The 15064-nt window shown below is 39.8% G+C and overlaps 1 protein-coding gene across 2 annotated transcripts in view; it reads right to left on the bottom strand.

The window, feature by feature from the left end:
• Positions 1-15064, bottom strand: part of LOC114564586 (obg-like ATPase 1) — a 50016-nt gene that overhangs the window by 15808 nt on the left and 19144 nt on the right. The window contains exons 1-4 of one of the 2 annotated variants that reach the window (XM_028592013.1): positions 7057-7327; positions 6013-6188; positions 2245-2325; positions 1794-1891 (exon numbers count right to left, since the gene is read on the bottom strand). In XM_028592013.1, coding sequence (XP_028447814.1) covers positions 1794-1891; positions 2245-2325; positions 6013-6129 — 296 coding nt within the window. In that variant the 5' untranslated portion in view covers positions 6130-6188; positions 7057-7327. Of the gene's footprint in view, positions 1-1793; positions 1892-2244; positions 2326-6012; positions 6189-7056; positions 7328-15064 lie in introns of those variants that run through there. The other variant, XM_028592012.1, reaches the window with a different exon arrangement.

Raw genomic sequence — 15064 nt, 5'->3', positions numbered from 1 at the left:
CATGTGAGACAAAAAGCAAAGCATTACTGCAATAATCAATTGTGTGTACCTGCAATTAAGTGTCTGTAATAATGAAATCAATTAACTTACATACTTTCAACCCATAAAATAATGTTCGATGGAGCATGCTGCTAAAATTATTAACATTAACATAAAGCCTGATTGGCAGCATGCACTGAACAAAACACTGACAATATAAAAGAGTACTTGAAAAAAACCTGTGAAATGGCCTGAATGGATGTCCTGAAAGACACGGATAAGATTGGCTTGTTTGCCTCATTCAAGGATTCACCCTCTTTTCCTCCACACATTAAAGCTGAGATTGCAGTTTGTCTTGCTGTTTGCTTTGAATAGTCCTTAACCGTATCATCATCTCAACTGTGCTGGTGGAAAAACACGGGAGCATGGCGACAGCCAAATGGCAGTCTGGCGTCTCTGCTGCAGACTAGCTGCCATTAGGGCTGAGAGCAGCATTTATTGTACAATTAGAGCCAGCTAGATCTACCTGTAATCATCTCCATACAGGTGTGAGCCCCTCTCTGGACAAGGGAAGTGACTCATCACTTGTCAAACGTCAACACTTTGATGTCAGCATTGTTCATCGTGGCGCCCTCAGGACACCTGAGCACTACTGTTTGGCTGTTTAAAATGCTGAAGATTTATTGCGTTTGACATAGTTAAAAAAAGGCAAACACACGCAACATGAAAAAAAAAACCCTCTTCCTACTGATGACAGATGTTCCACATGCTATGAATCATTTGATTTATGAGTTCTCTTCCCCCTCCTTCTGTCTGACACTCATACTTTCATGGCAGGAACATTTTAACAAACAGTCATAGGTAAACAACTTCACTTGTAATACAACGCTGCCAAGCAAAGCACTAAAAACTAATTTTGTACAAACTGACACCATAAGCCTAGAGGGCAATTGGAAAAGTGCCATAGCAATCCACAAGTTAGTGTTATTGACAAAATGGCTGTGGTGTGGAAAAGTAGCCCTTTCAGATATAATGGCTGTCTAACAGCAACCTTCTAGATCTGCTCTCACTGTGGCCACATTGTGACAACATTACTATACAAGTGTATAGAAGTATTATTTAGTGCATTTAAGGTCATCCTCAGTAAATTCACATTATAAATAATCTTGCACCTCCAAAGTAAAAAGTGCATGTGCCATTTTTCTTCAGTTGTTGTATGGGAATTTTATGGCTGTAAAGTGACGCTGGTAAAACTACTTGAGCAACAACATGTGCAGACAAAACCAAATGTTTGGCGCAAAACATTTTTACATAGTATAATATTCAAACAGTGTTATCCTTATGATTTATTGGCTCTCTCCAGATTATATTAATTCTTGTTTGGCTTTGAATGATTGTTTTTAGTCCTTTAAAGCCTTCCATATGATATGACAAATTTTGATGGAAAATTGGGACCATGTATGTCCTTGTATGTGCTTAATGAAGTGCAGTGTCTGGTTGGGGTTTGCAGAGCTGGATGTTGTATTAAAGCTTACTTAGTGCCACCTCCAGGCAGATCCTCTCGCAAAGATACGAGCGTTTCTGTCAGCAAGAGACCACATTCAGTGCATCAGCGAGGCCAACTCACACACACTTCTCACACCCTAGCACACGCATACGCAGACGCATGCACACACACGTTTTATAGCTGAAATGCAGATTCAATCAAAGTTAGTAGAAATCAATGTAACTCTGTACATAAGTAGAAGGAACGCTCTTTGGTGATGATTAATAAGTGCAATGAGTCGGCTCCCGCCTTTGTTCAAAGCACTTACCATTTGTTCTTTTTCCTGATGTTGTCTTTCTCAGAGAGGTTAATGAGGTATATCATTGGTTTGGATGTCAAAAACAAGTATTTGTTCAACACTTCGATCTGTGACAAAGACAGAAAGGGCAAGTACTGAGAATCCAAACTTTCCAAAGTAGCCTTTGAAAACAGCACAGACAGAGTGAAGCCAAATCAAATTAGGGTCTGGTGTATAGGCGCTGTGGGGAGTGACTATAAAGCCTCTAAATTAAGATCAGCACGGCCAGATGTCATTAGCTTGTACAAAAGTAATGTCAAAATACAACCAACAAAAGACTGCATAATATTAACTTGTGACTTGCACAAATGGAAAATGGAAAAAAGAGGAGGAAGAAACAGCAGTTGTACTTTTAGGTCAAATGAAAAGATTACCAAGATAAATCACATTAATAAATTTGACTGTAACATCAAAGGCTTACCTCCTTGTCGTTCCAATCGTGATAGTAGCGGACGTGTTTCTTTTTATCCATTACCCAGCTCTTGATTTTGCACATAACGTCCTGTTTGGGGTTTAAAGAGAATGAACAAGAAGCCATTAAAGGAGATGAAAAAGAATATAAACCCAGCAGGGTATGGGGGTAATTATTTCCTAAATGCATGGCATCCTGATGCCAAAATGAACAATGGCTGTGCTCGCATTCAAGCAGGAGTGGCCTGGCTTTGACAGGGATGGCATGCACAGGGCCCCCTTCCCTCCTTTAAATCATGACAAAATGCCTTCTGGGGTGTCTCGCTTAAAGTCGCAGTTTTGAACATCAATATTCCATCGGGACTGTTTAATGAAAAGAAAAGAGAGAGGAGACTGAATTGGCAATAGCTGGAAACTAATTGGAACTTGGTTAGTTAGGTGTAAATTATTGGTCCTTCCTCAGGCACTTTGCAGAATGTAGTTATATACTGAATAAGCACTAGTGCTAATCATTCACTGTTTCTTCTGGAGAAAATATTGAGCATTTCCAGCTATGTATGCCACATTCATTGCTGAGGTACTTGTGGGTTGAGACCACAGGCAAGACTGGGTCTTGACAGGATCTGGAAGCGGAAAAGGGTGGGAAAATGGGAGGGAGGTAGTTATAAAATTTGTAATAAAGAAATTGAGCCTATTATTGTTGATCCAGCCCCAAAGAAATTAGCGGAACACATTCTTTTTGTTCCTGTCAACTTGACCTCCCCTTTCGTATAAAAACTCCCCCACCCCCTGCAACACTCCCCTACCTCCTTTTCCCTCCCCAAACCCTTGCAGCACTTCACAATCACACTCCCTTTTGAAAGAACTGAGGAAAAAAATCCTGCCAGAGCCTCAATTACACAATGGCAGAAAAAGCTCCACACACTGACCCCCAGCCAGCTGCATTCACTCTCTGCACATCTCTCTCCACAGGAATTCTAAAGGCCTTTTAGTCAGGCAGCCAGAGTGCAGCCAGCGGGATAGAGCGCAGGAAGAGCTGCATACACTCCGCCCGCGCCGTCCCAAGTCTTCACAGAGAGATTAATCATCTGTGAAATGGAAACAGCAAACGGCCAGTGACATAGGCTGAACCCGCTCCAGGTTTCCCTCATCAGCTCGCAGCCGCCGTGCAGCGCTCCTCTAACAGGCAGGTGTTAATAAAAGGCATATAGGTCCCACAGGGGTCAAACACATATGCCTGCCACCATGAAGCGCCGCTGGTGGGCCGGCTTCTTATTATTGTTTTGCAAGGATAGGGATTTTGAGGATTCACACAGACAAAAGCAATGAAACATTGTTCTTGTAAACACAGCACCGGAAAAATTGATTTAAATCTTTATAACAACGCATACATATGAGCCCTGTGCTGCAACATGCACATAAATTTAGCTGAAACTCTCAATGGAATATTCAGTGAGGTTTTCACCCTGACAGCAAATGTTAACCATAATATACTATTTTATAATAAATTCAAAATTTCTGATTTGGTTGTTTATTTTCTTACAAAATCACATTTTCTTAATATCCTTAACTGTGAGCTGCAGCAGTATGAAAACTCAAACCAATAAAACCTTCAACGTTTTTTTTTCCCATTAATCCCCCACCTATCTAATAGAACAGCAATCCTTTCGCTAACAGATATCCATTTTAGTTTACAATATTAATCATCCCCTTACTGTATATGTTTTGCTTTCCCCAATGTCCAGCAGGAAGTACATTAAAGAAAAGAAGCAAGATGCCCTCAAAAACACTATGTTTAATTTGTGTCACAAACCACAAATATTCAACTATTTAAATATTCGTTATCCTTTTAGGAGCGCATGCACAAGGTATTACACTATACCGCATATTAAATACTAATATATACATTGATTCTTTCTCAGAGTGATATGGTAAGGTAGTGTTTCTATATATCGTTTAGCGGTATATATATATGTATATATATATATATATATATATATATATATATATATATATATATATATATATATATATATATACATATACATATACATGACATTCCCTACTCTGCCTACGTTTTTTTGAAAGAAGCTACTAAATGCAACATAGATATTTGTGTGGTTTTATCATATTTACTCCAGAATTTCATATCATTTTAATATTTTTTTCTCATATAACAAATCACTAATTTTATTTCACCTCCACTGCCAGGATAAACATGTGAAAGATTATGTTTAAAAAAATGGATTTAGAACTTTTAGGACATTATACTATTGTGTCCACTAAACCAGCTCTATAAGTGTGAATGTGTCATCTTGAATCATATCAGGTATACTATGTGACAATAAGCAGATATGTAAATGGTAAAATAATTATTTAAATTTACTACAAGCAAGATAAAATCAGTTGTTGCTCATGGAATTGCAGGCCACATAAAAACCCTTAGAGCTTATAGGAAACTGAGTGCAACAATGGAAATGGCATCTGATTTCAAATGTCTTGCAAAATACTCCGCAAAGAGGAAAATCTGGGGAAGTAATCAAAATCTACACAGAATTTCCCTTTTATTTAATAGCATGATGTGGCTCTACAGAAGAATATACAAGCACAATTGTTTCTTTTAAATGTACATTTATTTTAAATGAAGTCTTGATGCACATGTTCTGCCTATAGATGCTTACATAAACATGTATATGTGTCTGTGCACAGCTGAGCGTGTCAAACGCCAGGCACAGCCTGTGAGACAATCACAGAATCCCTCCCATCTAAAAGCTTGCTGCAGCCTTTGATAAGCACCATTCTTTGCCATCTAAAGAGGTCTTCTATAGATTTCACTTGCCGACGTGTGCACAACCTTTGACAAGTAATGTATCATTTTTATTCATTGCCTAAAATTGTTAGCAATTATGTGCGTAAGCGGCCACCTGGCTAGCCTGAATGGCTCCTGTCTGTGGGGCTACAGGGGTGTGGGGAAGTGCTGTTGGCTGTAAGGGGGGGTTAGTCTGAGGGGAAGCAACCAAACATGGGGCCTCTGCAGCAGGTGAAAAAGCCCCTCTCGTTAGTGTAATGAGTGGTCAGAGCCTTGGTGTGTCGGGGCCTGAAATTGGGCATGCCGCTTCAAGTGAAAGGCCAGATCCCCTCGCGTGCTAGCCCATCCTATCCTGCTCCGATGTTGTAGGGGCATCATGAGACATTTACAACCAAATCGTTGCTAACATTGGCTGCTCAGCCTCATTACCTTAACAATATGACCATCTGAATGATCCAGGATGCGGATTTCTTTTCCTGATCTTACCCTGCATTTGGCCCTGCACCTCGCTGCATATAACTGAGCAATCCTCTGTCAAGAATATTCTAAACATTTACGGTATTCATAGCGAGGTATTGGCATATGTGTCACCCACTGTATGGCCTTATACATTTTCCTGAGCTGCTGTAGGTGTATAAGCATGAGCAAGAGCTGTGCCAGTGATGAGTATTACTTAAGATGAAAAGAGCGGTGTGGAAACACTTTCATTAGCCCAGTGCTGTGACCCAGGGTCAGCAGCTGAATAAGTAGTTCTCTATTAATGATTTCTACAGCAGAAAACCCCTGACCCCTGATCACTTTCAATCCAAGAAAGGGAGAAAAAAAATGGGGCAGGGGGAGGGGTGAGACTTATTGGAGGGAGATTAAAAAAAACATACTTTTTTTTCTCGTTGGCCATGTGTGTGGGAGGGTTATTATTTGTGCCTTGTTGTGAGGGGGAGCAGAGGGCCTGCTGGGACATTGACTCACGTATTCTGGTTTGAGTTTCTTGTCACCGCCTCTAATGGCCGTCTTCTCGAGCTTGTCAATAATAGGGCCGATCATCTCCTCATCCTTTAGCCTCAGCTCCTCGTGGATGATCTCCATATCCCTCACTGGGTCCACTGTCCCCTCAACATGGATGATATCCTCATCCTCAAAAGCACCTGCGGCACAAACACAAAGAGAGCATCAGTATAGAATTTTTTTTCAGCAGTAACAACAACACCACTGCTTTACATAAACACATATAGTACAAGCAACCGAATCAGAGTCACAGAATCAATGAAATTGACTTCTTGAGATTGAATGTAAAAGAGTGATTAGATTTGGCCCCAAAAAATCACTAGCTTTTTGCAGAGAATATGGGGAACATTCACATGAAAAAGCACAGTGGGAGTCACAGGAAAGTCATAAAAAAAAAAAAAAATATACTATGGAATATATTTAATCTTTCCTTTCAGTGTGCAGAACTGTAAGAAACCAGCTTACAGTGTCAAAGTAAGTTCCACTAAAATTAGCTTTAATTGCAACAAAACAGGCTTGTGTCAAACTGCATGATGTAGGGGGTGTCTAGTAGGGATGGGCATTCGATTAAATTTTCTTCGTCAATCATCGGGAGAATTAACAATCGACTATCGATTAATCATTAATATTTTTATATTAAAATTCATTATTTATTTAACTTTTTATAAATAAAATGAAAATACAAAAATACGTAATAAGCGTATTTTTCCTTGATGAGATCTTAATTACAAGAAGAACAACTTGTGGCAGTTAAACTGGAGGTTATAAATATAGATATAGATTATAGATATATGCGCTGCGGTGGGGTGCTCTGAAGCAGCAGAACCTGTAGCTGCGAGCCGGCGTTCTTAAGCAGAATGTAACTCAAAACTATCCAAGGCACGGGACAAAAGCCTAATAAAAAATAACCAATAGGCTAACTCAGATACAACTTCTGCACCAGTCTACTGATGTGTGTTGAGAAAGATAAGCATGTTGACATGATCTGGGGTGAGACATGACCGCTACCTGGTGAATGTCAGTCCAGCCGCCGAAAACAGGTACCTCCGCGCTAACTTGGCCAACCCGGGGAACCTTATTCCGTTCTTCGTAGTGAGTTTCTACCAGTCTGGTGATGGTACATCATGACGAAATGTGATATGCTGGTTCCATTATCCATGTCAATGAACTTGCAGGTCCCTTGGGTAATTTTCTCTGCTCGTTGTTGTGCATCGCAGCTCCTCCATGCTAATGCTGAGTTTATGCTAGGTTGAGACTGAGAGCAGGGTGACATTAATGGTGCGTTCTTTTTGTCTTGTAATGGCGACTAGTAGCTTGAGTGTGACGTCACATCCGTGTCGAAAAATGAATAACCGCGGGTACTGCTCTGCTTTCTGCTCAAGACTTGGCCATTGTTGTCATATAGCAACCAAGCGTCTCTAGCCAATTTCAGCTGCACAAGCTACAAAATAACTAATTAGGCGGTATTTAACTCATAATAAGACTGTAGCGACATGCCTATAGGTAGCAGTATACAGTGCTATGTGTATGACTTCTTCATTTGGTTACAACAAAGACAAAAGTGCTTAAAATTGTAGAAAACCACAATGTTTACTACGTGTGATGCACGACGTAGCCATCTTTGAAAGTGAACTCGGGGTCCTCTGAGTTCAGACGACTTGACGAGTCGTATATACGACCTCGGGGGCGTTCTTTTTGCAACTTCCGGTTCGTAACTCCGGAAAACGACTTGTAGATCGATTTCGGTGGACAAAAAGAACGCACCATAACAGGCTCGGATACACTTTGTTTAGTGGTAGGCTACATCATTTGAGTCGTGGCCGTGTTGTACTTATACACGGCATCTCAGTATTTGCAGTGAACTAAAAAAAATAAATCTAAATGGTCCCACGCCACACTTCGCCGTGTCCTCTTCATGATTACTTTTGAAATCAAAACGGAAACTCGCAGCCAGGTAACTGAGTATGGAGTCAAATATCGCCCCAGAGTGGTAAAATGTTTAATTGCTGCCACACTGTGAAATTAATTTAATTGCTTCAAGACTCACACTACGCAATGCAACCAGTATTAGTTTAATCAATGACAAATTAACGTCATTGACGAAATTCTTAATAATCAATTATTGATCGTCAATTAATCATGCCCATTCCTAGTGTCTAGTCATGTATTTTCTACCCCTCTGTCTTAAAGGAGAATTCCAGCCAATTTTTATGTTTTTTTTAAAATTGAGGGGGAATAAACTTTCGTTGCGAAGGCATGACCTGTCCTCTGGAGAACATAGCCAGATCACCGGGCTCTCACTGGATTGTTTTCGGGAGTGGGAGGCGACGAAGGCGGGGAGAAATCAGAAGCAAGGATGCTGGCCGGTCGGGCCTGCTAGCACGGCTGAAACTACCACACAAATCGACACTGCCAAGTCTCCTACTCACCAACACCAGATCGATCACACACAAAATGGATGAGCTACAAATAACACACGGAACTGCTGCGTGATATTTTGGCTGAACACACTTATCACGGACGGCAGCTAACATCTAACAGGGCGAGCTATCTACCAGCAGAATCGAAACAAAAAAAAGTGAATTAAAACAATGTCTGAGTTGAAAACGCATCTTGTTGTCACGTAAGGGCCCTGTTCATGTTGCACAGACATTTTAATTGCATTTTGTGTCTGTTAAATTTGCCCTGACAACTGCCGTTTTAGCTCAGTGGAAGCTTGTACATGTTGCTGCAGCTACTCTGTGTTGCCTGCACTGATTCAGGTTGGTTTTTTTTCAAACGAAAGTACACGCATATTTATAGTGATCAAGATTAATGTAAAAATTGGCCGTAATTCTCCTTTAAAATGATTAGCCATTAAGTTAAAAAAAATATGAGAAATAAACAATAGTGTGACGATTTAAGACAAAAATGTCAATATTCATATACAACAGATGACAGTCTTTCCCTAATCATTTGCGTCTTGGCTGTGCTGGTGATTAGGTAATGAGGCTCTGAAGCAGGCCATTTAGCCAGCAGCGGCTCTCAGGACTCCTGATACTCCAGGGAGGGAGGGAGGGAGGGAGGGAGGGGGACATGGGTAGCTACATCTGTCACATGAGAGTGACAGACTTTAACATTACCAGTGGCAACTGTTGTGGACCGCAATATGTTCTTTCATTTACAAAGAATACAGTTGGTGCACAGTTTGTTTTTTAAAATTATCACTCATTTTGCAATTCAAAAGGGGTTTAGAACGCCTCAGTGGTGGAGGGAGTATTTGGATCCTTTATTTAAAGGGTAATTTCTGTATTTTTTAATCTGGACTCTATTTTCCCATGCATTTGTGTCTAATTGACTAATGTGAATAAAAATCTTTAAAATTAGTCCAGTATTGAGCAACAACGCTGAAACTGGCCGCTGCGAACCGGGCTGTAATGTAATGCTATAGGGCAAATGCACACGATCAATGTACTGTACGTCGACTAAAACTGCTGGGGTTTTTTTTGTTAGAAGTGTCTGACCACATCATGGAAAGATGGTGAAGTCTCCTTCTGAAATTGAGGTGACTTACTGGAAGACAGGATAGCGAATGGGGAGAGAGGAGTTGAGAGGAGTTTGTTGTTTTCAGTACAACAGAAGATCAGTTTTGTGTTATCTAAAAGATTTTCAACAAGTAGCATGAATAGAACTACTCAAGTACACTACTTGAGTAGTTCCACCACTGGAGAAGATCCATGCTAGACTTACAAGTAATGTATAGGATTTTAAATATGGCTCAACATGTTTTGTAACTCAGTCAACAGTGACTCGTAAGGTTTTACACTGTGGCATAATGGGAGTGCCATCTCATTCAACAGGGAAGTGGATGTCAGGTGAATGATGACTTGGTTTAAAGTATTGCCGTGTTGAGGGACACTGTGTTTGGAATGTGCATGGTGGAGTCACTAAACGTTATCAACAATCCATATTCATGTGTTGTGACACCTGAACAGTGAAGGTCTGTTGACAGGTGAAGCCCTGCAAGATAATAACGTCACCTAAGTGATTCGCACTATTCATCACAAGGCTGCCACATCGTCTCTCAACAAGTTCTAACAGTGATACGTGTCAGAAATATTGATGATTCATAGCTGTGCTTAGTCATCATGGGCAACAACATACCTAAGATTCAGGCAAAACTTTGCAGAGCTACATTATGTATGAAGTTATCAGACATATTAGTCTGAACAGTGCAACACTGCATCTTCACTAATCAGATAAATGTCCTGGTTGTCTACAGATGAAGCCAGATCTTTCACTAACCTGAAACAGTGCCCCCGAGACCATCTCTAAGTGTTTTTTAGCTGCATGGCTCAAGGGATGTCAATGTCAATCCACCACTTTGGTCCAGGCTGAAATATAACAAGTGTTGGATTGATTGCCATAAAATTTTGTACAGACATTCATGGTTCCCGGAGGATGAATTATAATAACTTGGGCGGTCCCCTGACGTTTCTCTAGTGCCCCCACAAGTTTAGCATTTGTGGTTTTGAGTGAAATGTATCGACAACTGGCTTGCCATATTATTTTGTAGAAATTTCTGTTTCCCATAGGATGAACTGTAACTAGCATGCTAACACATTAAAGTAAGATGGTAAACGTGATGTGCTAAACATCAGCATGTTAGCATTGTTATTGTGAGCATGTTTGCATTATGATGTTAGCATTTAGCTAAAAGCACAGCCTCACATAGCTGTAGACCTCAGAGACCAGCTCAGAGTGTTATTTAACTGTAAAGACACTAAATTGTTAACTGAACCAATATAAAGCCCTCTAATGATCTTCCACATACACAGAATATCATATCTTGTTCTTCATCTAAATTAAGGAATGACACACTCTTGATTTTTTATAAACTAAACTATTTTTACAATTTTGCATCACTCATCGGTCACATCTAAAACATTAAAGCTTAACAACAAAAATGACAGACAACCAAAAATCCTTATTACTCATGTGAGTCAACAGAAACTGTAGACTTTTGTGCAAGCTGTCATCCTGTGCGTTGTCCTCATGGTAAAATGAACTTATCCAATTACTCTTTGCCTAATCAGGCTGTTTTGGTTCCTCTCCTCTTGCAGAGGTACTCCACAGTATAAACAGTTCGCTTACGCCACACAGAAAGGGGCTAATCAGTGGAATTATTGTTTTGCTGCTCCAATTTGCCAGCTCCCTGTTCAGCACTGATTGGAATGAAAATTTGCTATTGTGTCTGCATGAACTCAGAAAACATAATGCAATGTAATCATTTTGTTAGCTGCAAGACCATACATATATTATAAACAATTATGATGCACAGTTTTAATACACTGTGTTTCAAAATGGAAAATGCATACCAGTCTGTTGTTGAATTTAGTACATATTAATGAGGAACCAAAAGGTTTAAAACAGGTTCAGATGGTTAATAAACCACTCATGATTAGTACAAATCACTGTTAATGAATGCATGACAATGGCTATATGTCAGTCCATTTATTAAAATGTTTAAATGCCTAAAGCAAGCACAATCATTTCATAACACATTTTTTTACTTTCTTAAATAAGTAATCGGCAGTTTCTAACTATTGTTATACATCCCTAATAAAACGCTGATAAATCAAAATTTCTAAGTGGCTTTCAAAGAGCAGGAGCAGCTGATCACTCACTATTTATTCATCAACTGACACTCTCCTCTGACTGCCACATATTCCAAAGTAATTTGCTTTAATTAATTTCGCCTAATTTAACATTCACATCTACTTTACCAACGTCCCATTCAAGGCTTAGAGCTGGAGAACAAATGGACGAGGTGAAAGAGAGGAGAGAAATCTGAGGGGGCAATCTTCACAATTAGTCCTTTAACAAATGGGTCTGGGTAGGGCTCTGTGAAGACCGCTCTTATGAGTCTGTGGCGCCACACAAAGCCACATGCAAGACAGTTAAAACAGACAAAAAAGAAGAAAGAGGTTGGAAAGGCCCAGTTTCAGGAGTCAGGTCTGTCTTACAATTTGAATTTTACGGCTTCATTTCAAATTATGATGTTTTGAAGACACTATTGACAGGTGTTCCTTTATTGACAGAACAAAAGGATTAGTCTCTAGAGGGTGAGTGGGGTTCAATGGCATGATTAAGGATCAGGCTAAGTTCTGCAAAATTATGGATTTAGAGCCTGAGCGGCACTATAGGCTGGTGCAGCCTGAGAAGATATAACTCCATGAACTGACATTTACAAATGAAAAACATTTAGAAAAGAAAAAAAAAAAATTAATTTTAGTAACTTTGTCAATTTCGTTAACATTGACCTCATGCAAAATGTCACTCAACACATTTAAGAACATATCTTTTAATATAAATAAATTTTAAATTAGCAATCTATTTCCAGTTTGTACAAGTTTAACATCTAAAACTACCAAGCGAGCTCGAGCTGTCTTATATCATTACTTTTCTGTCAGGTACACAGACAAGGCAGTCATCTGAGTCAAGTCGAGATCAATACTGATTGAGCTGCTTCCTCTGATGCTGCTACCTGGGAGCATATGTGGTCAACATAATTCAGTTAAATTACAGTATTCATTGACTTCTAACTTCCTGTGCATGTTTTCACATGCAAGATGGGTAAGAGCAGATCTAAAGAACTTGCATTCCTTGAACTGCTTTTAAAATGTCCATGCAAACTCAGTGCCGCAATTCTCCTGGTATTCAGAGCAGTAAAAGCTATTTTATGGGCCTGTCAGGAAAAGCCCATTATGGATGTCTCCCTAGCATAGAAACACTGGCAATGCACACAAGGGTATTTATGTTCATTCAGGAAATATCTTCTTGACATTAATTTAAGGATACATGAAATTGACAGCAATTTGTAGTACACTGCTACTGTAACAGAGTTTGTGGCATTTTCCGCCTTGTTTATTTGCGTATGTCAATTATGGGAAATATATTTGCTGCTAAAAAGCAGTTTGATATAAGGAAATGGTGGGTTTGAGCCCATCAGAGAAACATTCATGTTTTCTACCTGATCCCATCTTCCAAAATAGATCACAGTGAAATCACAGGGCTCGATTATATGAATATCTGTACCTCACAAGGTGTCTCCAATTCCTATGTAATCTACTGTCAACTGCTAGCCTGACAAGCCAGACCCACATCAAGATGTTGGGTCTGGGAACTCACAGAGGGCTCAATCCAAGGGGCGGGATAAACGGTTGTCTTTCAAATTCCCTCTGCACGCACAGCCAACCAGAGCAACGCTAGTTGATAGATTAATCTTTTGCCGTATCCTGTCGGCAAATCTCCGAACACATCTTCCTTTTTTAAGAATGACTTCAGTGCTTAACTCCAAGTCTTCCAGAGTCGCGGCAAGTCAACTGCAGTTTCTCATACCAAACTAGGTATTAAAGGTGCATCTTTCCAAAATGTTTCATATCACTGACTGAAAAAAATGACATGAAAAGCCATTCAGACAAGATCTGTGTGTAGTAGAAAAGTGAATGTACTGGCGAGGCTCCAGTTTTCATGAACTCTGGCAAAAAACAACAGTGTTAATTTCCCTTATCATTAGCTTAACCTCTGTGATTTCATTTATTTTGTCAAACCATGGAGCATGAGAGTGCTTTGATTGAAAGGAACCGCGATATGCACACTACTGTTGTCCCACATCATTCAGAGAACAAACCTTTTTAGATCCTTAACTACTATAGTGCTGCTGATTGCACAGGCACCAGCAATTTCCTAACCAACCGCCACCTGAACAATGATGTGTTCAGCTTTCAGGCCCTCCAGCCTTTCAAAGGTGAATCATTTCAGTTTGGAGCGAGATCTCCATAGCAACTCCTCTTTGAAGGGTTTAGAATCACCATCCAATAATTCTATGATCATCGGGCCTTGCCATTCCCAGTGGTTCTTTTCACAGCGGACAGGAAAGGGGGGGCATGAGGAGGAAGCAGGAAGATTCTACAGTCTATTTCAGGCAATTCATCTCGCAGCCCCATTAGAATTCAAAATATTGCGACCTTCAATCACTGGGCATGTTATCTGGAGCTGTGGTGATCTCCAGTCAAGATGGGTAGACATTTTGCTCTAATCATCCACGATGAGTGGAGGCTGACAAAAACTCTTCATTCTCGCTGAAGCAAAACGCTCATTTAAATGCTGTGACAGCACCTTAATACAGCCCCGAAAACACATAAAGGGAAGATGATCCCCACAGGTAAATGATCTAGATTTACAATTGCAACAACTAGCATAAACAAAGTAACACACACTGCACAGGGAAGCTCATTTTAGTGACTGTTTTGCAATGCAACATTACCATTTTTCCTCAAGACACAACAGTAAGGCAGGTGCTAGGACCCAACTGAGACTGTTGTACAACACAGTGTATTTTTGTCTAAGTGTGGAAAGTGGGTCGCTTGCTTCTTATAAATTAGTTAACTTTGCTACAGCAGAGTGGATCATGGCTGAACATTGAAAAAACAGATAAAGAAACAATATGATGAAATCTGACACTTAAATGCCACAGTATAGAAAAGTGTGTAAAAGCACTACTAATTTTAAATGTACAGTAGTGACTTGATGAAAGCCAAAGCCTCCACTACACTGAGTCCACCACATTAACACAGACCATACAAGTAAATATTTCTCCAAAATTGACACTTGACTTTTACCTTGGCATTTGGACCCTCTTTGATAATGTAATGTAATTTTCATCAGTAATAAGTATTAATTTGACAAAAAAGGCAAGTGTTGGCATGGTACCTCGGCAGAAAACAATATTTCCTAGAGGCTTCGGAGGGCTTTGGAAGCCCAGTGTTTCCTACTAATATACAATTATATACTATACAGCATTTTACTATTATTATTACTATTCAAAGATGGGACATGAGAGATGATTGATTAATATGATAAAAAAGCTTCCAGCTATAATAAAACCATTATGTATGTGGGCTAAAGTTGGGAAAATGTTTGTTCAGTAAAAAAGTGTCAATGCTAAGCCAATGATAACAGCGTATTAAACTAC

The sequence above is a fragment of the Perca flavescens genome, chromosome 11 (genome assembly GCF_004354835.1).
Source record: "Perca flavescens isolate YP-PL-M2 chromosome 11, PFLA_1.0, whole genome shotgun sequence".
NCBI classification, from domain to species: domain Eukaryota; kingdom Metazoa; phylum Chordata; class Actinopteri; order Perciformes; family Percidae; genus Perca; species Perca flavescens.
The sequence above is the reverse complement of the archived record's forward strand: the minus strand, read 5'-3'. Positions and strand labels throughout refer to the sequence as shown.